The sequence below is a fragment of the Callionymus lyra genome, chromosome 6 (genome assembly GCF_982586985.1).
Source record: "Callionymus lyra chromosome 6, fCalLyr1.hap1.1, whole genome shotgun sequence".
In the NCBI taxonomy this organism is placed as follows: domain Eukaryota; kingdom Metazoa; phylum Chordata; class Actinopteri; order Syngnathiformes; family Callionymidae; genus Callionymus; species Callionymus lyra.
Window position 1 is genome coordinate 7,761,450 of NC_141823.1, and position 27,894 is coordinate 7,789,343.

Consider the following 27,894-nt stretch of genomic DNA (forward strand, 5'->3'; position numbering starts at 1 on the left):
AACAAACTTGAAAAAAATAAAATAAAAACATTGGTTGTCTTTGTGAACTAACTTTAGACTTTAAATTTTATAACATTTCAGAACCTGAAAACGTTAAAAGTTTTACCAAATTCAATTCATGTAATTAAAATAAATGTCACTTTATATGTTTATTTAAAATGAGGAAACTAATTATTTTCATGTTTGTTACATGCCTTGTTATGCTTGCATGTTCTGACTATCATGAACAGTTTATTTTAGTGACGTACGTCAGAGAACAGCACTGAAAACTAGCAGGAGCCAAGGTCTGAAGCAAGCAAGTTGCTATGATTTATTTTCCCTTTTTGGTAGTTATACTCAGTGCTGAACCAAACCACCCCACTGCCTTTCCTTTCAACTGTATGGTTTACTTGCTAAGTTAGCAAGCTAATGAAAAGTAAACTTTAAACTGAGTGGTATGTTTGCTAGCTTAGCATGCTAATAAAAGTGCTAGCCTAAATTTATCAACTGAAAAGTAAACTTTAAACTGAGCGATATGTTTGCTAGCTTAGTAAGCTGATGAAAGTGCTAGCGGAAATCTTTCAACTGAAAAGTTAACTTTAAACTGTGTGGTATGTTTGCTAGCTTAGCAAGCTAATAAAAGTGCTAGCGGAAATCTTTCAACTGAAAAGTTCACTTTAAACTGTGTGGTATGTTTGCTAGCTTAGCAAGCTAATAAAAGTGCTAGCGGAAATCTTTCAACTGAAAAGTTAACTTTAAACTGTGTGGTATGTTTTCTAGCTTAGCAAGCTAATAAAAGTGCTAGCGGAAATCTTTCAACTGAAAAGTAAACTTTAAACTGCGTGTTTTGTTTGCTAGCTTAGCAAGTTAATAAAAGAGCTAGCTGAAATCTTTCAACTGAAAAGTTAACTTTAAACTGAGTGGTATGTTTGCTAGCTTAGCAAGCTAATGAAAGTGCTAGCGGAAATCCATCAACTGAAAAGTAAACTTCAAACTGAGTGATATGTTTGCTAGCTTAGCAAGCTAATAAAAGTGCTAGCAAATCTTTCAACAGAAAAGTAAACTTTAAACTGTGTGGTATGTTTGCTAGCTTAGCGAGCTAATAAAAGTGCTAGCTGAAATCTTTCAACTGAAAAGTAAACTTCAAACTGAGTGATATGTTTGCTATCTTAGCAAGCTAATGAAAGTGCTAGTCAAAATCTTTCAACTGAAAAGTAAACTTCAAACTGAGTGGTTTGTTTGCTAGCTTAGCGAGCATAAACAACCTTTGTTTCAATGTCTAAAAATGTGGTTTTCCTCGTTGAGTTACAAAAGAAAACTTTGCAAGGTGGCGTGAACAGAGTTAGCAGAAGGTGGTGACTAAGCGTTTTTTCAAGGTGACAAAGGTTAAAAATCCAGTTCTTGCAGAGTAGAAAGGATCTAGTTTGTGATGGCATGGTTTTCACAAGTTAGCTGTGTACTTTGTCTTATAGTTTCAAAACTTCACTTTTAAAAACACTATCAAGGTCTCATCATCGTATCTCTGAACCGGCAGAACAGATGAAGACCAAAAATAATCGCGGCTTGATTTAGTGGGAGGTGGAGATGTAACCGCATCCAGATTTTATTTTTTAATAGAGGAGAGAGTTCTGATCTAAATCTGATCCGAGGCCGCGGCAGCAGCGAGACATGTGACCGGTGTCCATGTCGCTGTTGTTTAATATAGAATCTATCTCCATCGCTTTCTCGCTGATTGACCAGCCGGGCCCGGTGCACTCTGGGAGGTGAGGAGTTGACAGTGCAGGAGACCACCCTCCTGCGGTATTTCACACCGAGGCATGGATGTAAGGGGCGGAGGAGGTCGACTCCGGAATGTGAAACGAGTCAAGGGTGTGTGTTTTATTGTGTCTTAGCGGCAGCGGCGACGATCAGAGAGAACTTTTTTGACGAGTCCTGCTGGTTGATGATGGAAACAATATTTTAATAAATGTGCTGAAGCATTAGGCCGGTGGAAGAAGGATGGGTGAACAAAGTGAAAGTTGAGGGAACAGGTTCGTGGACGTGTTATGTGAGTTCACTATGGTTCAGATCAACAGGAACAACAACTATTGTGTCACATGTGCCATATTACCTCACTCTTGGAGTGACGTAACACTCCGGTGTTCTCTGTTCATGAGCAAAGACAGACACAATGCTAGGATTAAGACTTCTATTATATTCAGGTCTCCAGGGTTTATTGGCTATTTTTTGAGTGACAGCTTTTATACTTATAATTTCCCTTTATAAAATACACTTTTTAATATATATCAGTTATTTAACATTAAAGTAGGGGTTTCATTATGAAAATCAGTTAGAATCAGGGGTGTGTATTGACAAGAACATGGTGATAGGATGCGAAATTGCAATAGGAAATTATTTCTAAACATCAGCTATTAAAGGTTTTTGGAGAACTGTATCCTCTCGTCCTCAGTTATCACTGGGATCTCACAGGATTTCATTGTTCTTTAGTTAAGGAGAATGTAGTGACAGATGGAAATTCTACTGCAACACAAAAAACCAACAAACTCCATGAATATTTAAAAGTTAATCCTACATTAATTAATTATTTTATTATATTTTACACACATACATTTAAACCATAAAATAACTATGAAAATGAAATATAATTTAAAAGCAAAAAAAAAGGGCGTTTTTAATCAATACATTATCGCAAAAATCGTTATATTGATATTTTTTCACACCCCTGGTAAAAATGGAGAGAAGATACTTAAAATTACAATTGATTTTAATAAACAATTTAATCAATAAAGTTTTACCTTACCTTAACATGATAAGAATTCAACTACATTAAACATATTAACTTTAACAAACTGCCACTGCTGGACTGAATTTGTTCTTATATTATTCGGTTTTTCCTGCAAACGTAAAGTCTAGTTGTTGGTGAGTAGGACCTGAAACGGTTCTTGTATTAATAGTACTGTCTGACACATAAATGTGATAAAACCTTTCCGACTCAATCAACACTATACAGCTTATTTTCCAACACCATTTTATCTACTGTATCTTCTTCTCTGGAACCACAATATTTAGCAAACAGATGAACAGAATCTCAGTTCTCATGATCTATTGTCCAAGAATAAAATAGGTAGATAATCACGGAGAGTTGTGATTAGTTTCAGAGAGAAAATAATTAAGTCACAAACTCTGAATTTATTCCATCGGAATGTTTGTTTTGGACCAAACCCTGGTCTGTAAATCATGTGTTCGTCAACACACTCTCGTAATCTTTAAGTGGAGACGACGCAGAAGAAAGAGTTCCAAAATGGGCGTAAATCACGAGACGCACGACTGAGGGGCTTTCTCCGTTGTCACGGCGATCTCTATTGAATAAAAAGATCTGTTCTGTCATTAAGTCAAGATCAAACTTGCCAAAATCTGCTGAAGCAGCAAATAAAAAAAGTTACATTTGTTGTTTTGTTTTTTCTGTCCCTGTCTATCAACACCTATCTCACGCCAGACAGTATGTGCTCATTTGATGCTGTCTGCGACGCACATGTGGCTGCACATAAACTTGAATTATGAACACACACGGTGAGACGCACACACTGCAGTGACATGTACACACACGTGAACATGTGCACGCACTGCCGGTCTGAGCTTCTTTCCACTCGGCGCTGCAGACATGATCATAAAACAAGCAAGACGACCCGCAAGACGTCGCATTTGTGCGACTCTTTGAATCGCAGCGTTTAGCCGGCGATGCGTAATTACCTGTCAGCTTGTTAGCCCAGTGACTCGCACACTCATGTGGTTCCTATGATCTGGCTTTCTGAGGTCGTGGTTTTCCGAGGATGACCCCATTACTGGTTATTAAAGCGCTCGCTTGCCGCTTTCTGGTACTACTTCCTTCCGAAATACAGTTCATAGTACACAAGTTTCAGGACGGGTTTAATCCTCGAGTGGGAACTTCTCCAGCGTGGGATCTGAACTGATTAAACAATTGCCTTTAAGTTTTTTAAGGAGGTAGAGGTCCTAAAAATATCATTATATTTTTTTTACCATATGGATATTCAATAGCACTGTAACAATTATTTTTCTTGCTTTCAAAACATATTTAATTTTATAATTATTTCATGGTTTATTTTATATAAAGTGTCGATTAAATAAAGTTATTTGATTTAAAACAATGTACTTTATAATTAATAATAACTAAAAGTTGTTGTGTTGTTCATAGTTGTAACTTACTCCTGGCTGCTCGATAGCAGCCAAAGGACCAATAAAATCATGGCAATGACTGAGGACGAGAGGATACAGTGACTCCAGAAGCTTTTAAAGCCGATGTTTGGACATATTTTGGTTTTAAAACAAATGAAAGCAGTCCCGACTTTGTCAAGAGTCATGTGGTCTGTAAATTCTACAACACCAGAGTCAAGTACTCGACAATACTACACATATATCCTCGATACTACAGTGTCAAAATATATAGCAATTTATTGTATCGTTGTCCCTGTATCGTGATATGTATCGTATCAACAGAATGTTGCCGATACACACCTACATTAACTACTAGCCTTTGCCCAGTTTCTTTTTTATCTTTGGTTAACAAATTCTCCAAAAAACCTAAAGGAAACTTCTTTAAAATGCCTAGTTTACCGAGTTACTTTACATAAGCCTGAACTTTCAACTCATGTGTATTAAGGTGCCGCAGCTAAAAAACAACTTTTGTAATCTACTGCATATGGTGATTTTCCTCTGGCTTAGATCCTGATCCATCTCACTGAAATGCATAAATTCAGCTCAGCGCGGTGCGAGCGGGAGAGGAGGTCGAGCAGCAGGACAGAACAAACGAAAGCAACTTTGTTTGTAAAGTGATCAGATTTCAACAAGTCTGCACAAATGTCCGTGGTCCTTCTGTCGTCGACAGATGTTTAGCCAACAGAACGTCTGTCCCGAGATGTACTGCAACTGCATTGAATCCTAGTGTTTTATTATCATGACAAACACTGAGCTAACTCGATGTTAAGTTGAGCTTTTAGGTAGTTTAACCCATTGTAACCAATTCAATGATCCATATAATATGGTGTTTAAAAAAAACAACACATAATTATTCACATGATTAATTTGTTGTTAAGTTTAATTTGTGGATCTTGAGGACTCTTACAAACTTTCATCACTATAACTCAAACACCCGAGTGTGTAACATCCAGTTCTACTGTAACGTGTCCATCACCAGTGTGACCCAGAAGCGACCCCCCCACAAACCCCCCTTTCTTCAAACAATCTGTCATTCCAGGTCTTCACCTGACAAGTGCCACTCTGTCCTGGTGTGAACCCCCCCGGCCCTAGCCTCACATCTTTCCCTGCTGCGTTTGTCTTCCTCCAGCAGAAACTACATTTTCGCCTCCTGACACGCCGTCACTCACTTTCTCTGAGTCAACAAACACAACCATCCATCAACACTGACACCAACGTCTTCTTCAGAACACAAGCGGTGAAAGTGTGTCTTGCAGATCTGCTGATTTGTTTAAAATTCCAAAAAAATATTACTAATGCGGCTAAAACCTCTTTACGGTTTGTTTTATCACACGTTTTTTAATTAAAATATTACTCGGGAAATTAGTTTCTTGCCTTTGGGACGTTCCTGGGCCTCTTCCATACATTTTTCGCGGAATTGCCTCTGGCAAAATATTTCTCCTCTGCTTTGCATCTGCCTTAGATGTCGTGCATAAAACACCGAAGTCTGGGGCCAAACCTCTTTTTTTTTTTAAAAATGGACTTTGAAAACCTCCAAATGTCAGGATGGAGAATTGTCATTAACCTCATGTTACCTTCTCTGTTTTCTCTTAAAAAAACAAAAATAGCAGCCAAAGCGAAAATAAAATCATGGCATTGACTGAGGATGAGAGGATACAGTCGACTCCAGCAGCTTTTAAAGTTGATCTTTGGACATATTTTGGTTTGAAATCAAATGAAAGCAGTTACGACTTCGTCAAGAGTCATGTGGTCTGTAAATACTACAACACCAGAGTCAAGTACTCGACAATACTACACATATATCCTTGTTACTCCAGTGTCACAATATACAGCAATTTATCGCATCATTGTCCCTATATCGTGATATGCATCGTATCACTGGAATGTTGCCAATACAGACCTAGATTAACTACTAGCATTTGCCCAGTTTTTTTAATTTTTATCTTTGGTTGACAAATTCTCCAAACTCCTCATGCTATCAACGTTTCATTGGAAAGAGAAATGAACAAACAAACTGTATGCGACACTGATGGACACGATTGCCACAACCAACTTCAACGCGGAAATATCCCCCATTTTGGCCAATAAAAAGTCTTACACACGACATCTTTATAGATGAAGTCTCCGTTTTGTCATCCAGCATTTCACGGCCTCGACCGAAATGTAATTTTCTGAAAACACGCAAGAGTTACGGACACCACTGAAAACATACACCAAACCGTGTCCCTGTAGGTCAGTCCTCCTGCATACCTCGCTGTAAACACCGCATGTTTGAGTTTCCACTGATTTATAAGCAACATTTTTTGCAATTTGTGTAAATTCAGAAACCCAAGAACACAAGTTCAACCCCATGAACTTCCATAAGTGCTGGAAAACCAAACCATTTAAGTCCAAGGTTAACATCTTCAGTCGACCTTTTCCGTTATGATTTTGGGTTCACGTCTCTCCGAGGCTCGGCGATGATCAAATGAATCCTTGACATTAGAACTGTTTTTTGGAATTAAACCCTCTTTCTGTCTCCGCCCGTTCACCGCGCTGTCGCCCCAAACATTGACACAGTGGTGCACCTCAAAAGAAGGAAAGGGTCAGTCACCAGCTGTGGTGGGTTTGAGACTTTGGCACTTCCTGGGGTGAAGCAGTAATGAAAGGTCTTGTTCTTCTCGACGTGTCCTGAAATGCTGCTGTGGAGGCGGGTCGGGGGAGGCGGGGGGGTTTGTGACGGCGGTACAGTGAGACAGTACCGGGTTTGTGTCTGTTTGTTTGTTTTCCTGAAGGGAAAAGGTCCTGTTCTCTTTTCCGTCTTGTCCGTCCCAACGCTCCTCTTCGCCGTCGCACACCTCAGCAGACCGGGAGGAGAGCGCAGTGCCAGCTCTCGGGGTTTAATAGAGAGGCCAGCTGCCGCTCGCCGTCCCATGCCAGCCAGGTTTGGCGTAGATTGGAAGCGAAAAGGCCAACGTCACTCTTAGCGGCCTTTTTATCCCTTCTATGAAACAATATTCAAACACGGAGAAGACTTTCATACACTTGAAAGCTCATAAATCCAGGTCCGGGCCAGAGGACTGAACACTACATTAACTTAGGCAGACGTTCTTCAAAGACCATTTCATCACCTTTTTTTGCTTGTTGACCAGATGTTGGTGGTCAAGCGACATAAAAGGCTTTTGTATTCACGCGATCCGGTCGACTGTAGCGCCATCTATGGACGACCTTTACAGCTACTGGATGCACGTCCATGATTTCGCTGCGTTTCTTCAGATGATTTCGATTAAATCTGACCTTTGCTTCATTTCCCTCTTTTCTTGTTTCTATTGTTGGATTATTTCCATTATTTTACCATGTTCTGGTCTCTCATGCAATTTGATTGTGTCAGAAAATATTCTTTATACTTTTTCTAAATGTTGTTTTTGCGATTTATTCAATTGTCAATTACACAGTGACATATTCTTTGTATATTTCTGTTATTTCAGTAAAAATAATATTCTAATCATTACTTAATTGCTTCTATTTCGATTTTTTATTATTCACTTTTATATTTATATTTAGTTATTCACTCAAATAAACCTTTTCAAATAACAAACCTAAAAATGAGTGCTTTCAGCGTATTATACTTTCGCCAAGCTATTATTTATTTTACTTTCATCTAGTTTGTAATACTACCAAACTAATGTATTCCTTTTTTTTTTCATTTAGTCCCTTTTTGAGAGTCTCTTTACCCAGTTTAATGGTCTTCAAGGTGTCTGCGTCGAAGAGACACTTTCAATAGTTCTCGTTCTTCTAAAAAAGTCAGCTTCAGCAAAACTAAACTTCTCTCTCGTCGTGACTGTCAAAAGTCGAGAGACTCGTTTAAAAAAAAAAAACGGATTTGTCGTGGAGGTCTGGTCTCTGTCTCTGTCACTTAAGACCCGGTGAAAGGTGGCACAAACAACCACACTCCCTCCTCCACTTGTATGTTATGGGAGGAAACCAGAGTGCGAGGGGGAAAGCCCACACAGGCAGGTTCAAACAAAGAAACCCGCTTCAGTTCAAACCTCAAGATTCTTGAGGCTGCAGCACTAACACCCACGCCACCATCGCTGTAAACTGTTTTTCTGTAAATAAAATAAGATCGTTCTCTGCACGGATGGTTTCGACGGCGGGTCAGGCTGAAGCAACAAACTCCTTTATTGTGGCAGTTATTCAAACACAAACATCACGCCACCCTTGACCTGACGCATAAATTTCTTCAACCCAAATGTGACCTTTTCTGACACGGGTGGAAACATCGGGGCGTACGTCTGCGTTCACACCCCACCAGACCCCCCGAGACCTCACATCTGCTTTCTCCGTCTCAGCTCGTCGGCTACAGCGAGAAGCCCATCAACCTGCAGATGTTCATCGGAACGGCAGATGACCGCTACTTGAGGCCGCACGCCTTCTACCAGGTGCACCGGATCACGGGGAAAACCGTGGCCACGGCCAGCCAGGAGGTTTTGATCTCCGGCACCAAAGTTCTCGAAATTCCTCTCCTGCCCGAAAACAACATGACTGCCAGGTTGGTGTCAGAAGCTCGTGGACGGTACAATATTTCCAGTTATGAGAGCCACCCTGAAGAATCCCTGTACTGTGAAAAAATATTATCAAAGCTGAAGAGAAAAAATAATTTATAGACGTTTAAAATTCAGCAGAGGGGAAAACTGAGGCTTTCCCAAAAAGTTCTGTTTACACAGAGTCTGGTTTCATTTACATTGGATGTCACAGTGGGATATTCTGGAATAGATTTTCTCATTACATTTGCAATAAATCACATTCACAAGTTCTCTTAATTTGGAAATCACCTCCTTGTTATCCCTGCGGTGACTTTATCACTCCCAGGACTGCACTGTTATAACTTTATTACAGTTCGTCACCTTTTTCCTGCACCGCGGTGTAAAAGATACTGTGTTGCTGTGCCTCGTAGCATCGACTGCGCCGGCATCCTCAAGCTACGGAACTCGGACATCGAGCTGCGGAAAGGAGAAACCGACATAGGAAGAAAAAACACACGGGTACGTGTGGTCTTCCGAGTCCACATCCCGCAGCCGAACGGGAAGGTTCTGTCGCTGCAGGCCTCGTCCATTCCTGTGGAGTGTTGTAAGTGTCCACTTCCTTCCCTGTCTCACCATCATCGCTTCAGATATGTCGTTCTTAGGAAACTAATGTGGAAGCTTTATCGATTAAAAAGACTTGAGAATAATCATTCCACACACACCACCAGATGAAACATCCTGCGTCTATATTTCACCAAACACACCAGCTCAGACTGAGGGGAAGTGAAACTTGTAGGCGTTGAAAAGTTAACGTTGACTTTCGGTTCTTTTAATTTCACTCATTTGAAAACCCTATTCCAACAACCGAGAAATGTTTAAATGAAAAACAAAACTGATATAGAAGAAGATAGATTCAATAATACTGTAACCGTTATCCTGGTTAGTTAGACGAACATGTCAACGCTGTACGTCGAGTGACGTCCGTGTCATTAATCGTCTTCTTGTCTCCAACACATCATTTTTTCTCAGCCCAGCGCTCGGCACAAGAGCTGCCCCAGGTTGAGAAGTCCAGCCTGACCAGCTGTCTGGTCAGCGGGGGAGAGGACATGGTCATTACCGGGAGCAACTTCTTTCCCGAGTCCAAGGTGATCTTCCTGGAGAAAGGCCCTGGTAAGTGCTAGATTCCCTCGCTCGTTCCTTTCAAGCCTCATTAAGTAAGTCGGTAAGTAATGGTTACTCGTAAAGCAGTCAAATGGTGGAGCTTTCGTACATTTAGGCCGATTTTCTTTGAGTCCTTCATGCATCCTCAGACTTAGACGTCAGTTGATACTCAGAACACAACTATGAAAAGGAAGACATGGGGAGGGTCAGGGGCGTCTTGACGGTGCTAGACCGCCCACAAGGGAACGGATCTCAGGTTTCGGCTCCTGTTCTCCACTCCAATGAAGACGCGTTGGCAGCATTTTGACTGAAGGACCAGGACTTTACGTAGAAATATCAGGTAGGAAAGTGAGCCCCTAACTAAAAGTGATAGTTCACCTTAAACTTAAATATTGCTTATTTTTTACTCACTCTCATGTCGACTCAGGGTTGGGAATATTTTCAGACTAATCTGTACAAAAATGTATGTTCATGCTAATGTTGCTCACTTTTCTTCATCTTCGTCCAAAAAGACACTTAAAAACCTCCATACTGCTCGTCTGTAACATCCATCTTAGGTTAGGTAGAACTTTTTTTTTTCCAATTAGACACAGCAATACAGCAATTATTCATAAAAAATAAAAATAAGAACAAAGAGAAATGAAGAGAAAGAACAAGATGATACAATCTAAGTCTAAAGATAAAGAACATAGATCAGAGACAAATAACAAAGACAAAGGATACAAAGATTAACATAGAATAGAATTACATGATTAACATTAAATGAATTTAATCTTAATTCATTTTAATCTTGTGTTGAAGCCTCGACATGAGGAATTGTTCAGAAAAAACTGGAACATTTCAAGTGTCAGTTTGCATGCACAAGGTTTTTGCTGATAGTTCGGGATCTTCCGCTAAAAACTAATTTAAATATAGAATTGATAATTTTTCTGAACAATTCCTCACGTTGAGGCTTCAATACAAGATGGACGTTACAGACGAGCTGTATGGATGTTTTTGGATGTTTTTAAGTGTCTTATCATCTTTTTTTGATGAAGATGAAGACGAAGACAAGTTGAGAACCCTTCGCTACATTAAAATGAACAAACATGTTTGCCTTTATTTCCAAAAAGGAAAATATTACTCTGAAAATAATCCAAACCCTTGGTCGACATGAGGGTGAGTAAAAGAAGCTTTGAATGTTGAACTATCACTTTAAGTTCACCTTCATTACCCAGTCTCGACTAGGTTGGCCTGCAGGTTTTACCTCTCCTGGGGGCCACCAGGCACTACCTTTGCTGTCTGAGGGCTCGGTTTATGTCGTCGCTCACTTATCTTCCGGTTCAGCTGCAAAATACTAGGTTGTGGCGTATCTACCTTTGGTAGGTCTGGCCTTGCTTCGAGGACATTGGGGACGGACTGGATCGTCTTCCAACCAAAGTTTGTCGGACAACAGTATGTGGTTCTGAAAGCAAACTTCAACATATTCCGAAGGTCGCTCCAACTGACTTCCCACTCAGTCCAGTGTCCTTGCAAAGCTTTGGCCACAACCTTGTTGCACCTGTCGTACTGAAGTTTAAACTGTACTCATCGTGGCTCGCGTGCAATCCTGCTAACGGAGAATTATTTTTCCAAAAAGAAAATAAACCTGGTGGCTTTTTTGTCGTTTCCGCGCGTTGTCATTTTCCCCCCCTTTTGTGCGTAACGAAAACACATGTTAAAGCTTTTCCCAGAGATGGAAATTTTAAACGAGGAACAATGTGGAGCCAGTCGCTGCCTGCCCGCAGAACCTCGGCGAGTCAAGTTCACACATGGCGAAAAAAAGGCGAGAGGTTTGCGAGCGAGATATGCCAGGAAAGAAAAGAAGGACGGCAAGAATGTCAAGGCTCTTTTGAGGTGTGGCAACAAGTTATAGACGAATACACGACACTCCACAGCTAATAGAGGTGCATTCTGGGAGGGGAGGAAAGACGCTGGGCCGAACAAAAGGAGGGAAAGATGATGTTGATTAGGTTTTTGTACAAAGACCCCCCCCCCCTCATCATGACTAATCCTCCCGCTTTAGTGAAAAAGCCACTGATTGGAGTAAGTGTAGGGACGGAAGAATAAAAAGAAAGAGAAGCAGTGACAGACATTTTTCCGTAAAAGAAAAAAAGGATCCGGTGAAAACTGGACAATTGTCGCCACCGCACGGATTATTGCTTAAGCTTTGACTTTTAGAAAGTACTCTGTCTGATTGAAGGAATCCTCTTTTCTTTCCTAAATTCCAGATGAGAAAACACAGACGTCCCTTCAGAAGAATAAACAAAGGCACATAGTTGACAACGACCCGAGGCATTAACACAACTTTGTGGTTCTGTTTTGCACTAACATGTAGAAGATTGTTCGTGATTCATTAGCTCCATTAATATGTCAGCGGTTTACGGCGGGAAGTAAAATAAATCAAATATCGATAGACTGACATCACATCCACCTCAGGTCGACTGAGAGACGTGATCCCTTCAGACCTCCACCCAGGTGGACCCACGTAACACTATAGAAACATTAAATGTATATTTTCTTTGTAAAGAAAAGTTAAGGACGTTTCAAACTGAGAGGTTAACCTGCTATCGACTCATTATTAGGTGAAATTATCAATTTGTGTCTTTCTTTAATTTGAGGTGAAAAATAAGAATTTCTTTATAAATAAATTGGAAATGGATAATTTTTATGAATAAATGTGAATAAATCAAGTCATTATTATGCATTAGAGGCTGTATGTTGTCTTTTCCCTGGTGATAAACAGTAGCTATCTAGAGTTTCAATGCAAGTTCAAAACATATTTGACTACCAACTATATAAAACGTCCTCTAAATTTTCCCTTTTATCCCTCTATGAACTATTTCTAGAAAGTCACGCGAAATCTTTCTGAATCACTTTTCCAAAAGTATAGCTAAAAACACAAATATTTCTAAACACAGTTTTCAGTTTGGTTAAAAGGTCAGAATTACAAATCTAATCTTTTTTTCAGCAGAAAAATATGCTGGTTTTGGTTTCTGGCATTTTTTTATCGTTAAAAATCACAAGTATTACCAAGTACATTTTTGTCAAAACATCACATGACTATAAGACACAATCACCTAAAGAAGGAGTGTCAAAAATCTTTTAGCACCCCTGGTGGCAGGTCAAACTCTATTTTAAACTAGAGTCATTTCTTTTCTTCAACCCCAGTTTTACTATGATTGGAAGTCCTTGTATTATTTAGGACTCAATAAGCCTAGGCATGGTTATATATGACTCACATTCTATTTGAAATTCTGAGCAAATCATCTGGCAGGCCACATAAAATGTCTTGACGGGCCAGACTTGGAGAGTCCGACAGAGTTCGACAATAGTAAGTAAGTAAGTAAGTAATATTTATTTATATAGCGCTTTTCGAGACCAGGGTCACAAAGCGCTTAAACAATCAAAACAATACTCAAAAAAGTATATACTTTAAAGATCAAGATAATACTGAGAACAACACAGGAGTTCCAGAAAATCAAGGAAAAGCCTGAACAAATAGAAACGTCTTAAGATGTTTCTTAAAGGAGTCAGTAGACTCCATCAAGCGCAAAGAGAGAGGAAGATCGTTCCAAAGCTTAGGAGCATCAATAGTGACCTAAAGAGAATTCACTTAATCGAGACGTAGGAAGTCATTTTTAGAAATTACATATTGAAACTCTTACATTTTCACTGGTTCCATGAGAGATTTTGGTTGAATTGCTATTCTTTACTTTTTCTCCGATATGCCTTTTTTCCCCGCAGTCTTTTAAAGCTTCGATTTATCGTCTTTGATTTAGTCATCGATCATTTCCTGACTCGTTCGTGCGACAGTAGCAACGGTGGAACTGAGCTCATGTTCAGAGGATTTAAGATGGTCAAACAAGTGACTATCTGCCGTCCAGCATCTGGTGTAGATCAGCCTTGTTTACTTTCCCCTCCGCTCTGATTATGTCACGTTTGTGTTGTGGATCTATTTCCAGAGTTCTTAGTGAGTAGAACTCTCCCTGTCGCCGTCACGAGTTTCCTGCTCCGACCAGGAGTTGGAGTCTAGAAATGAACATTAGTGGAGAAAAATATCGAACATACACATGGGAAACAAGGAAAACATCTGTTTTTTCAATTTGTTTTTTTTCTTACACTTTTTTTGAGATGCAAAAGGTTTTAAAGATGTTGGTTAAGACTTTTATTGACAAGATGCAGTAATTCCCCCATCATGACCATTTTTAAAGTTATGATTTTTCAGTTATAACCTTATACCTTATAAGTTCTCCCTCGTCTAAAATCTTGGCGAACGAGAGGTTACAATATTCTTTGCTGTAATTACGCCCAGCTTTGTTAATACAACGAGTCCCATGGAGGTGGAGACTTCTAAAATTGATGATGCGTGGTGACAAACCTTGACTATTGACCAATCACACCAACAAGATTTAATTTTCAAAAAAACAGTGTTTTCAGTGGGCGGGGCTTAAGCTCATTTTCTAACGCAAATATTTCAATGAAAAGAGAGTTTTGTACAAACACACACTGATGATACAATAGAGTCACACATCTGTTTAAGACACACTAAAATCAACACATTAGTTGACCTCTAATCCCCAAAGTTCCTGAATGCACCATGATGACAACCATGATGCTTTCAAAGATATTTCTTTTCAACTTTTATCTTCACCCTGTAGACCTTCATATATTGTCTTTAAACTAAAATTCGACCCAGAACCCAAACACAACACGGTGCATTCACTGTCTCTCATAAAAAGTGTAGAAACGGTTGTGAAACTCATTTCTGTTCTTCCTAGTTATTGTTTTTTGCAGTTTAAAAATAGGATAAAAAAGGAATTATGGGCATAATGTTTATTTAAAATAGTCCTGTAAATCAACTGTGTTTGGACAAAGAAGCGTGTGTGTGTGTGTTGAGTGTGTGTTTTTGTAACAGGATCAAACGGTAAAATATGAGTCGGAGAACAATTTTACAGAAACACGTGACTGCACTTAAAGCAGCGACAATGTACACATGAACAACTTCTGCTCGTGTCGAGGTGTGGCTTCTTTTTTCTCTCTCGTCGTTGTAGTCGTGTGTGCGAGCGAGTGAGCGAGGAATGAAGCTCTTGTCGCTGCTTGTTGTCGTACCGATGGTGTGGGGCCCCTCGCTCTTTGTCAACACTAATGCCGAGAGTAGAAGTGTGTGTGTGTTGACACTTGTGTAATGAGTGTAGTTAACTTCAGGTGTTGAGGCGAGTTAGTCACTGCTCTGGTTCTCTTGCACAACACTGAAGGTAGTAGAGTTTGTTGTTGTCGTTTTTTCAAAATGTTGTGGCGGGAAAAAAAAGAAAGAATCAAATCAAGTCTGCGTTTGTTTGTGTTGGTCTGATTGTGTAGCAGGTCCTGTGTGTGTGTATCTCATGTCAGTAACCTCAGAATTAACACATGTAACACATCAAAGACTAGACACTGTCACTTGACAAATGCAAAAGATTGATAACAACCAGATGAACAAAGTGATGAACAAAGTGAAATTATGTAGTGAAGATGGACCAATCAGGAGGCTTCATATCCAGGCTTAGGAGGAGAGAATATCAGTGTTATCAGAATATTGAATGGTTAAATATATATATAATATAACTTTTATAATGTTGAAACTTTGAGTTTAAAATGTAGTTTTTTTTGTTTTTTTTAAGCAATAAATATATATTTTTAACAGATTAATTCTATATTTTTTTATGTTAAAATATTTTTTTGTTTTTTTTAAACAATTCAATTAAAAATCATAATATTTTCAAAATGAACGATTTTTTTAACAAGAGAGTTTAATATTATATATATATATATATATATATATATACATATACTGTATATATATATACTATGTATCAGAAAAAGAACATATATCTTTTTTTAACTCTATATTTTTTATTTAACAGTCTTTTAATTTCATAAGTGCTACTAGATCGAACTCTCAGCCAATCATGCGACGCTCAGATGATCACATGACGACGTAGACGCACCAGTGCGTCAATGTATCATTGCAGATTCCAAACTAATGGTATTGTCATAAATATCCCAACATTTCTTTATTCAATTTAATAGGCTGCGAATTAAAAAATGTTAAATTTATAAAGTAAGAACCAGAATTATAAAATTGATCCTGAAAGAAACTGTCAGCCGGTGAAGACTTTTAAGGATCGGGGAAATGTGAGTTCTTCTACTAGAGCGGCTCAGAATTCTGGCTTCAGAGTTTTGTATGAACTGCAGGAGAGATTACTTCTTGCAATATTCAGAAAACACTGATATACTTCAATACTATTCTTTTTTTTAATCTTTTCTGCTCACTACGATGACGGACAAAACTCTCAGATCAACACTGATCCCTTGTGTTGTTGTGTTGCAGACGGGCGGCCGCAGTGGGAGGTAGAGGCCAAAATAATCCGCGAGAAAACTCAAGGGGCAAGTATTTATCTGCCGAGTTCACGCCGGCGTGGCTGTCTGTGCTGACGGACGTTTGCCTCTTGTAGTCGTGTATCGTGGTGGAGGTTCCGCCGTACCACAGCAAGAGCGTGGGCTCAGCAGTGCAGGTGCAGTTTTATGTCTGCAACGGCAAGAGGAAAAGGAGCCAATCACAGCGCTTCACGTACCTCTCAGGTGAGACCTCGGAGCGAACGGAACCGAAGTTGGTTCTGGAGTCGACTCATTTATTTTAAAAATACATGACGTTCCACAGGGATTATTTAAATATATATATGTGTTTATGTTAGATTATCATATTATTTTTATTATTTAAACATTTCTGCTGAATTTTCTTTCTTCATTATATTTGATCAAACAATAGAATAAAAATAAGGAATTTGCTCATTAAGCTTTTTCTCAATTTCTCTTTTTTAATATTCTGTCAACTTATTCTGAAACTTAAATTGTAAATAAAAATTCCACACCATAATTTTACATATCATTATAGTTTTTTGGTTTTTTTTTTGCATACATATTTATTTTTTTATATAAATGTTTAGAAACGCATTATATGGATGTAAAAAAAAAAGGATGGCACTAAATAACAACACTTTTATATATTTATATATATATTTTTATAAGTGTATGAATGAAAAGAATATTGATTTATAAAATTCTGTTAAAATGATTGTTAGGTCTATCTATCTATCTCTCTATTTGTGAAAAAAAAATCATATATATATTAATATATTTTATTTTTTAATTAAAGTATTCAAACAATATGAAAATAATTAAATTAAATTATTCTAAATAATAATTGAATGGTAAAAAGAAAAAACAAACTTTCAATAAAACCATTGAAATTCAATCATTCAATATTAATGGCACTAATTCACTTTACTTTATTACTGTTAGTTAAAACTATACTACTTCTGTCATTTTATTTACTTTTTTTTATTTACTTTACACTATAGTGTATATATATTTTTTGAAAATAAAATACTTCTACATATTTTTTTCCAAGAAAGAGTTCTGCTGATACACATAACCGCAACTGTTGCCACAAAAAAATATGTTTTTCGGGGCCTCGAACTTCACCCTTCGACTACGAAGATGAATCAACATCTGTGCTCTTGCATATTTACTGGAGCGACACCAGAACTCATGACGAGCTTTTGTGATGGACGCAATTTCCTCAGAAACGCTTCTTGAAACTTCAAATGTGGCTGAAAGTGAGAAAGATTCTTGAAAGATGGAAATGTCCTCAGTGAAGGAAGTCGACAGTTTGTTGTCACATGTCAGTGATTTCACGTCAGAACGAGCAAAAGTAGCAAATCATGGACAGCAGCACCAGAAAAACTGAAACTACTCTTATTCTTTGGTCCAGATACATCTGTTCTCACCTCAAAACCTAGTTGTAATCGGTCAAAAACTTAGTATGTTTTTATTTTACTTTATTGAAATAATTTTTTCTTACTAAATGAAATCCAGGGTTATTTTTTACTTTCCTGCATTTTCTTCTCTTCCTTTTCTTCTTCTCCTACTTCCTGTTTTTCCTTCTCCTTATTATTCCTCCCCTTTTTCTTTATTCAATGTATTTGTTTCCTCTTTGTTTCTGCATCTTCCCATTTATTTTCTTCTTCTTTCCAACTCAACCAATATTGGGCGCATTACTGACGCCTCAGGTTAAACTGTGAATTGCAATTATAAGTGAATTTTCAGATTCATTATTTTTAAGGGATCAAGTAAAACAAAAGAGATGGAAAATATTTGGGGAACACTTTTCTTCTTCTAAATCAGTTAAATCAATTCCTATAGTTAAGAATGAATGTTTCCATCACATTAAAGATGGCAGTGGACAGGGGCCGAACTGGGGGCCACGGGTTAAGCTTAACTATCCTTTACAACTCAGATAAAACCAAACCCTGAAGAACCCAGAGTCCAGTTGCTCAGACCTCTGACTCAAACTCTCTGGTTCGTATCAGCGGCTCTGATCCGGACTGCAGGGCATTCATCTTCTCCCCGAGTCTACATTTTCACATGATGGCAGCCAGACTGACAACATATGCTCTTCCCTCCGCAGACAGAAATAAAACTCGCTGTCACATGGAGCCAGATCGGTAAATAGGTTAGCGGCGACTGCAGCCGGGGCCAGGATCTGTCGGGGTGACGGGAGCGACCCGGTTCAGCGCACTAATGTCACGCGGAACCACGAGCGCTTGCACAATCGTGACGGTTTTTCGAAAGTGTGTTTTGTGATGTAGGCTCTGCTCAGATACGTGTTTTAACGTCAGAGCAGAAGAATGTGGACTCGAGGGAACACGCTTCCGTCTGCAGGCCAAACACGTGTAATAATAAAGATGTGGAAATTCATACAAAAAAAAAAAACAGTTCTTCAAGTACACCATCAGGTACCGTTAAACTGGATCATTAAATCAGGTTTTATTTATAGGTCAGTGGCTTCCAAAGACTTTATTTCACTGTAGAGACTAAATGTTGTAACTGATGGATCACACGAGATTGTGTGTTTAAAGTTATGTGAAATATGGTTTGTCCATACTATTGATATTTTCTTTTAAAGCATAAACTAACATATGTTGTTTATTTATGTTGCCTTAACTGCACGTATGGAAGTATATCAGTGCCATCCAAATATTTAATATTGAATTTTATTTAGCTTTTTTTTTTATATATAATAAAATATTTTTTGCAGCATTATTTTTAAATAATTATATTACACATATTAAAAATGTTTAAATAATTAAATTAAACATTTAATTAATTAATTTTATATACACAGTTTGATATTCTAATAATAATAATTCAAAAATAAATGTTCTATTTTTGTAGCGTTTTGAATTCAATATAAAGAGCTAACAATACTAAAGGATACCGCAGGGACGATCACATGACTATGTATAAGCACACTAATAATATTATAATTATTATTTTTAATTAAATAAAAAAAGAACATAATTCAACCTTTAAATATATTAAAAAATATATTGAATTCAATTATTTAAAAAGATAATTCAATGTTGAAAAAAAAGAAAAAAATTTCAATAATACAGTTCAAAGTTTAACCATTTAAATGTAAAATTAAATCAGTATTCTGATGACACTCATATACTTCTATAGGCGAGTCAATTCTAGATCATGTAGAATGGAATCCCTAAAAGTTTGTCCTTTCATATGATTTAGTTTTTTGAATGAGAAACATGCACCAGAAACACAAATATACCTCATCAACATGATAAAATCACTTGTTTATCTGCCTCGACATGTCACATGATGATGATCCAAACGATGTGTGTGTTCTCAGTGCTGGTGAAGCAGGAGCACAGAGATGATCTGGACCACCCCTCAGGTCCTCCTCTGTCCATGCCGCTGAGCCACGCTGCTAATCTGGTGCGCACCCAGCTTCCTTCTCCGGAGCAGGGCCACCCATCGGACAACCTTCTGTCCAGCTCCCCTCGCGGCATGGGCATGGGCTCCGGAGCCGCCCTGATGCCCCTGCAGGGCCCCTGCCCCTCCCTGGGCTCCCCATCCTTCCAGCACCTGCCTCACCTCCAGGGCCGCGGTCTGCATCAGGCGCCCGCTGACTGCCACATGACGTTCCATCCCGGCGCCGCTGGCGTCCCCCTCTCCGCTCCCTCCCACCCTGCCTACCAGCCTATGCAACACAGCCAGAGCCACAGTCACAGTCTGGCCTTCAACGGTCAGTCCAACCATCCGGCTCAGAACTACGACAGGATCCCTCTGCACCAGAGCCACAGCGCCCCGGCTCTTCCCCTCGGCATGATATACTCCTCGTCTCCCGGCTCCTCGCCGTCCACTCCCGGCTCCTCGACCCCCAATCCCATCGTGGGGTCTCCTCAGAACCAGTCCATGCTGGCCCCGTCCTCGCCACACCTTCATGCGCTGGGGGGCTACCACTGCCCCCAGAATACTTCTCCCACCGGTCACCCACATTTGGGGCAGCACGCCTCACAACTGCAGAGGGCCCTGGGCTACCACCCAGTCAGCCAAAGATCTGCCTCCTGCCCAACGCCGTCCAGCGCCCCCCCAGCTCACATGATCCCCTCGCCCCACTCGGGACCCTCGTCCCCTCAGCTCCACTCGCTGGCCTACCAGTCGCCCACCTCGTCCTCGCCCACCTCAGGAAGTAGTCCGCTGGGGGCTCTGCAGCAGCACTCAGGACAGCTGTCCCCCCAGGCCAACAGTCCAGGAGTGACCAGCCTGTCCCCCACAGCAGCAGGACCTCTGGGTCACCCCCTCAGCCCACAGAGAACCTTCTCCTCGGAGGGCGAGAGGCCGACCATCAAGCAGGAACCCGAGGAAAAGGAGCCCACGTTTCGATCCATAGGCTTGCAGGACATCACGCTGGACGACGGTGAGTCACTTGAACCCTTTTATGATTTTATACAGTTTGCTTTGTTATCTTTGTAGAAAGAAGTGTCAAGGAAAGATCATCTGAAATGTGTAGCTAATATAAAATCACTTTCCAACTCGCTCTCTAACTCGATAACACTTCATCTGGTATCAAACTTTTTTTTAATGGCACCGACTGAAATTCTTTGGTAGTACCGAGTATCGTAAAATGCTCATCATCACCTTCATCATCTTCATCACCTTCATCATCACCATCTTCATCATTATCTTTATCTTCATCATTATCTTTATCTTTATCATCATCACCATCTTCATCATTATCTTTATCTTCATCACCTTCATCATCATCATCACCTTCATCATCATCACCATCTTCATCATTATCTTTATCTTCATCATCATCACCATCTTCATCATTATCTTTATCTTCATCATCATCACCATCTTCATCATTATCTTTATCTTCATCACCTTCATCATCATCATCACCTTCATCGTCATCACCATCTTCATCATTATCTTTATCTTCATCATCATCATCACCTTCATCATCATCATCATCATCTTAAAACTTGATCATACGTGTTTTTAACTGAAAAATAGTTGCGAACACAGTGAACATCAGATAGATTTGTTGCGAGAAAGTTTTCTTTTGAACTGTTAAAAGTTGATTTATACTGTATGTTCCGTAAGAAAACCGTTTGGAGTGGAAATATACCAAAGCTGAAACTTAAAAATTAGTACTATGTGTAATGTCATTTTATCATAATATTTTAGAATTGATCTGATAATATTGGTATCAAAAAAAGCATCATTCATAACTGGTACCTAAAAGAAGCCCTACTTAAACAAACTCACTTTTGATCTCACTCCCCCTCAATGAACTCCGCACTGCAGCTGCTACCCCACTAACTTTTCTGCTTTCAGAACCCAGGGTTACTATTATTGAGAAAGTCGTGTTACTCTTGATGCATGTGCGAGTGAATCTGGTCTGTAATCTGGATGAAGATTAGAGTACATACAGTTCTATGCAGATGATGGTTGAATTATCAGTTACTGTGCATCTCAACTCCAGTCGGAAGCATCGTCGATAAAGAGTTAGTTTCTCCTTCTGATCTCCGAGGAATCTGAATCAGGATTACAGATTATCTCGTGTTCGATTGTGTCACATGATCCAGACGGACAGCTGTTGCGCACGTCACGCGCAGAATCCTCCGTATCTGATCAGAGCGATCTTGTTTCGAGCGTCACGAGCGGCGCACACGGGTTCACGAGTGCGCCTCGGCCGTGTTGGGTAACATGGACACAATAAGACTCTCCACAATGGGATCAGATTAGAGAGACTAATTGAAACGGCTAAGCTGCCGTTTCTGTGGCAACAGTCGGAAGATTATAACACCTTGAATTTTTTTGGGGGGCTTCTGGGTTCTGGGAATTGAGCTGCGTCACACTCTGGTGTGCATGTGTGTGTGTGAGTGTGTGTGTGTGTCCGTGACTCGGGCGGGCGAGAGGACCCGGCGGCGAGTTTCTTTGTTTCGGATTTACGTCCAAATGTTTGGAGTTAATAAACAGCCCGCTGAGTCCAGCGCAGCCGAGTGCGATGTTGTGCGCTAGCAAGGGTCAAGCTAATTAACACCGCGCTGGTGTCAATAAGTCATGTGTGAAACTCACAACTACTGAGGGTCATTAACACACAGCACTTATGCATGCGCACACACAGAGTAGCTGTTGTTGTTGTCGTTGAGTTACACGTATACACTCGCACTCTTTTTGAATATTCTTCTTGTAGATGCACAAAAGTACATAAAAGTACCACTAATAATAAGCCCCAAGACTGAAAAAACTAAGAAAACACACAATTACAGCACAACACAGGGATAAAGATCAGACGACACTGCAGTGTAAAATACACACAAAAACATGCAAGGATACACAACAGATGGAAAGATACCAAAACACTCATGCCCTAGTGAATGAATACACAACTCACTGCTACATAGACACAAAAGTAAAGCCACGGACAACACAGAGCTGATATAACGCTAACACAAATGACTTAAGTACACAATCGCACAGCCTGTCAGCACAACTGTCAGAGATACACTGAATATACGGAATAAAAAGTTAACAATTATATACACTAAATACACACAAACATGCAAGGATACACAACAGATGGAAAGGTACCAAAACACAAAACACTCATGCCCTAGTGAATGAATACACAACTCACTGCTACATAGACACAAAAGTAAAGCCGAGCACGTCAACACAACTGTCAGAGATACACTGAAAATATGGAATAACAAGTTAACAAATAAGTACACTAAATACAACACAAACTTCTCAGGTGCACAAAAACGCCTCACCAGGACGTTGCTGCACACAAATGTACAGAAACACACACAGGTGATGACAACAATTGTCAGACACTTTTCCACACACATCCGTTTGTGGCAACTGGCTGTGTGAGTGTGTGTATGTGTGTGTGTGTGTGTGTCCAAGTGTGAGAAGAAGTTTGGTGTGACACGCTTCAGCTGGAATCGCGACCCCCCCCCCCCACACCCTCCACTTTGAGCTTGAGTCTAAAAATAACTTTCTGTGTCAGCCGGCTCTGTAGGCCGTGTTTTGAAGTCTGCCGCTCGTCCAGATCCACTTTTTAAGAGGTCGCCACACAGAACCCGGTCGGCCCTGCTGCAGCACCAATCCAAACACTCGTGGAGATAAAAAGAGTTTTTAACTGAACAAAAACCCACCCATGAAGTTTCTCTCCAAATGTTTATTGAAGCCTGTTGATCCTCCTGCAGCAGCTGATGTTCGTGCAGCCGCAAGTCGAGGTCAGTCATCCGGAGATCCGAGCTCAAAACTCAACCAAACAGTCTGAAAACAATGAAAGTCAAACACCCCTGCCTGCAATCACTATATCATCTGCAAACATCATTCTCCCCCCTAACCTCCAGCTGAACCGTCTTCCCCTGTACGTCGCAATAACAGATTGTTTTGGTTTTTAGGTTAAATCATGTTTGAGGTGAGAAGTGAGGGACACCCTGGACAGCCTGCCAGACCACTATATTACATATAGACACATAGTTACGCTTAAGAGTTTTTTCTTTAAAATATCACTCCTTCTATGACTCTATTCACTAGAAACTTTGTCAAGGATATGATATATTGTGATACTGTAGTAACAAGTATATATGTGTAGAATTGTCGAGTACTTGACTCTGGTGTTGCAGAATTTACAGACCAAATGACTCTTGACGAGGCTTTTGATTTGTTTTGAAACCAAAATATGTCCAAACATCAGCTTTAAAAAACGGAGTCAAGTGTATCCTCTCATACCCAGTCAATGCTGGGATCAGGCAACATTTCATTCTTGCTTTAACTGCAGAGGATTGCTGGTTAAATTGCAACACAAAAATGAACATACACCCCATAAATAGTTGCATCTTAATTGTAAATAAAAAAATGATACTAACTACTTACTACTTACTTTAACAATTTATTGAAGTTTACACAATAAAATAACTATTACAAATATTAAAATATAATTTGAAAGCCAAAAAGAAAAGTAAGAAATGTTGAACGGATTTGGAATCTTGAAAAAAAAAAAGTACGATATTTAGGCGTATCAGTATTTCCTTACACCTAATTAATAACATCCTTTGCAGTATCATGTCACGTCCAGCACAACAATAGCGCCTGCAGAGAAGACCCTGTAGGTCCTCCCCTGAAAAACGACTCGGGTTGGTAGGCAGATGGCCTTTGACGCATGCTAGAAGTGTGTGTGCTGATATATTGTCTTTATGGGCTTGACTATGTTGTGACTGTGTGTGTATGTGTGTGTGTGTGTGTGTGTGTGTGTGTGTGTGTGTGTGTGTGTGTGTGTGTGTGTGTGTGTGTGTGTGTGTGTGTGTGTGTGTGTGTGTGTGTGTGTGTGTGTGTGTGTGTGTGTGTGTGAGAGAGAGAGAGACCCAGGAGGTGAGAGGACAGACTGACGAGACAGATGGATCGACAAGTTCAGTGTCCAAACCGCCACAGGGTCACCACGCTGAGACATGCAGTTCGAATATCTACTTTGAATTCACTGCAGTGATGTGACGCTGAAAATGGGGATAGCGATGGATTCGAGGGCTTCTGTAAAAAACTGTAAAAAGGTTTATTGAAGGACTTTTGTTTTAAACTTGATGTCGCGATTGTTTACTCCGGGCACTCCGGTTTCCTCCCACAGTCCAAAAACATGCAGAGGTTGATTGGGAACTTTGAGAAAAATTGTCTTTAGGTTTTAGTGTGTGTGAACGGTTGTATGTCTTTGTGTGCCCTTTGTCAGACAGCCTGTCCAGGGTGTCCCCTACCTCTCTCCTGAAAAACTGAGATAGGCTCCAGTTCCCCCAGAGACACGCGGCAAAAAATTAAAGATTAAAAACCACAAGTAAAGAAACGTTTAATACTTGTCTATTTTCAGACAAAGCGCTTTCAAGAAGTTACTCCTTAGAATCCTCGTTTCGAAAACCTGAGAGACTCGTAGTTAGTGCAGCTTAGAAGGTTCAACCCGACTAATTATGTGAGTAACTTACACCCATAACTGAATGAGGAACAAGCGGAATTTTCGACGCGTTTGAATCATTTTCTTCTAGAGATTGATTAGCATTGATTCATATGTGTGAGATTTATTTGTACACAGCGAGGCTATTGTTGTGTATTGGCAAAAATCTGGTGATACAATACACATCACCATACAGGGTCAACAATACAATAGAAAGTGATACTGTAGTTACGAGGATATATTTGTAGTATTGTCGAGTACTTGACTCTGGTGTTGTAGTATTTACAGACCACATGATTCTTGACAAAGTCGTAACTGATTTTCATTTAATTTGAAACCAAAACTTGTGCAAACATCAGCTTTAAAAGCTGCTGGAGTCCACTGTATCCTCTCATACCCAGTCAATGTTGGAATCTCGCAGCATTTTACGTTTTAAAAATTAAATAAAATGAAAAAATGAACAAATATTGGCATTTAAATTGTAAAAAAATATATATATATATGATACTTTGAAAGTAAAACATGTCAAATAATAATAATAATAATAATAAACGAGTAATACAATTTTATTCCCCGGGAGTAGAAGGGCAAAAGCTATTATTATTATTTGACATGTCACAGTGCTTTTGAAACCTTATCATGAAGAGAAGAAAATAAATATTGCACAACTTTTAGGGCCAACATGCCGACATGTTTACACATGAATATGACTTGAGACGTTGTCGGGCACATTCAGAAACCTGAATAGAAAACAGGATCACTTGAACTTGAAGTGTTAACTCGTCAACAGCTGAGAGGACGTCGTCGTAAACTTGGAAAAATATTATCCAACACAATCGTCTACAAAGCAAAGGTAGTAGCTGAGGTGTGTGTGTGTTCACGACCGATTGGTCGTTTGTTTGCACCGTCAAATGCTCAGCTGCCTCAGACTGGGTGTGTGTGTGTGTGTGTGTGTGTGTGTGTGTGTGTGTGTGTGTGTGTGTGTGTGTGTGTGTGTGTGTGTGTGTGTGTGTGTGTGTGTGTGTGTGTGTGTGTGTGTGTGTGTGTGTGAGGCTTTGATAGTTAAAAATAGTCAAAAGTCTGCAGCCAGCACTGCTTGAAAGACACACTGACACATTAACAACACACACAGCTTGTCAGAAAAACCTCTTTGGGATCAGGTCACCCACTGCTGGAGTTTAAATATTGCTGCCGTGCCCAAGGGCAAGGTCTTAAATTGAACCGTGGTACACTCCCTTTGATTCTTATCTCAGCGAGTATTCAGTGAAACCTTGAATCTATTGCTTAATTTTACAACAATTTGCAAACTTATCACCAAGTTCTTTTGAATAACAGTATCGCCAGAGTAACGAGAAAATTGTTTGGTTCTTCTTCTGTTTATTGCACCACAAGTTGAAAGAAGTACCACTGAATATTAGGGCTGTCAACGTCTACACATGTCAATGTTTACACAAATAAATAAACCCTTAACTTTTGGAAAAATACTACGGTGACTCCTGGAGTAACACTACGGTGACTCCTGGAGTAACACTAAGGTAACTCCTGGAGTAACACTAAGGTGACTCCTGGAGTAACCCTAAGGTAACTCCTGGAGTAACACCAAGGTAACTCCTGGAGTAAAACTAAGGTGACTCCTGGAGTAACACTAAGGTGACTCCCTGTGTAACACTACGGTGACTCCTGGAGTAAAACTAAGGTGACTCCTGGAGCAACAGTAAGTTGATTCCTGGAGAAACACTAAAGTGACTCCTGGAGCAACACTACAGTAACTCCTGGAGTAACACTAAGGTGACTCCTGGAGCAACAGTAAGTTGATTCCTGGAGAAACACTACAGTAACTCCTGGAGTAAAACTAAGGTGACTCCTGGAGCAACATTAAGTTGATTCCTGGAGAAACACTAAAGTGATTCCTGGAGCAACACTACAGTAACTCCTGGAGTAAAACTAAGGTGACTCCTGGAGTAACACTACGGTAACTCCTGGAGTAACACTAATGTGACTCTTGGAGTAACACTAAGGTAACTCCTGGAGTAACACTAATGTGACTCCTGGAGTAACACTAAGGTAACTCCTGGAGTAACCCTAAGGTAACTCCTGGAGTAACACTACGGTAACTCCTGGAGTAACACCAAGGTAACTCCTGGAGTAACACTACGGTGACTCGCAGTGGGCATCGTAGTTAACCTTAACATTTTGAGAGGTTTTTGATCACCATGTAACACATAAAATAGGTTTGTGGTCAGTAAGTAAAACTAGAATTTATACTTTACTCTGGAAAGGCGCACTTCGATTCTTAAGAAAAATAAAAGATTTTAAATGCACCTTATACGCTAAAAAGCGGTTGAAGTAAGTTCTGTGATTTATCTATGTTGGCTACAACAACGTACCTATTCAAAGTGGGTCTACAAGAATAAAAGCATTTTTGTCTGATTTCTACTGGAAGGGGTTTTCTATAATGGGATTAGGAGGTGTTTTAAAGGAGACATGACCCTCTAGTGGTTATATAGCGCAACTGCTTGTAACAGCTTACGGTAACAGCAACCCTCCCAACAACCCTCTGAGTAAAGGTGACTTAAACCGCTGTCATAATGCTTTGCCGCCCAGCCAACCAATCTCAGCTAACAATCACCATAG

General features: G+C 39.8%; 1 protein-coding gene across 1 annotated transcript in view; it reads left to right on the forward strand.

The window, feature by feature from the left end:
• The window catches only part of nfatc3a (nuclear factor of activated T cells 3a), a 76,704-nt gene that overhangs the window by 36,758 nt on the left and 12,052 nt on the right, over positions 1-27,894 (forward strand). Inside the window, exons 4-9 of the mRNA XM_087793390.1 lie at positions 8,544-8,743; positions 9,149-9,321; positions 9,747-9,887; positions 16,267-16,322; positions 16,391-16,517; positions 19,645-20,715. Of these exons, the coding sequence (XP_087649516.1) occupies positions 8,544-8,743; positions 9,149-9,321; positions 9,747-9,887; positions 16,267-16,322; positions 16,391-16,517; positions 19,645-20,715 (1,768 nt within the window). The remainder of the gene's footprint in view (positions 1-8,543; positions 8,744-9,148; positions 9,322-9,746; positions 9,888-16,266; positions 16,323-16,390; positions 16,518-19,644; positions 20,716-27,894) is intronic.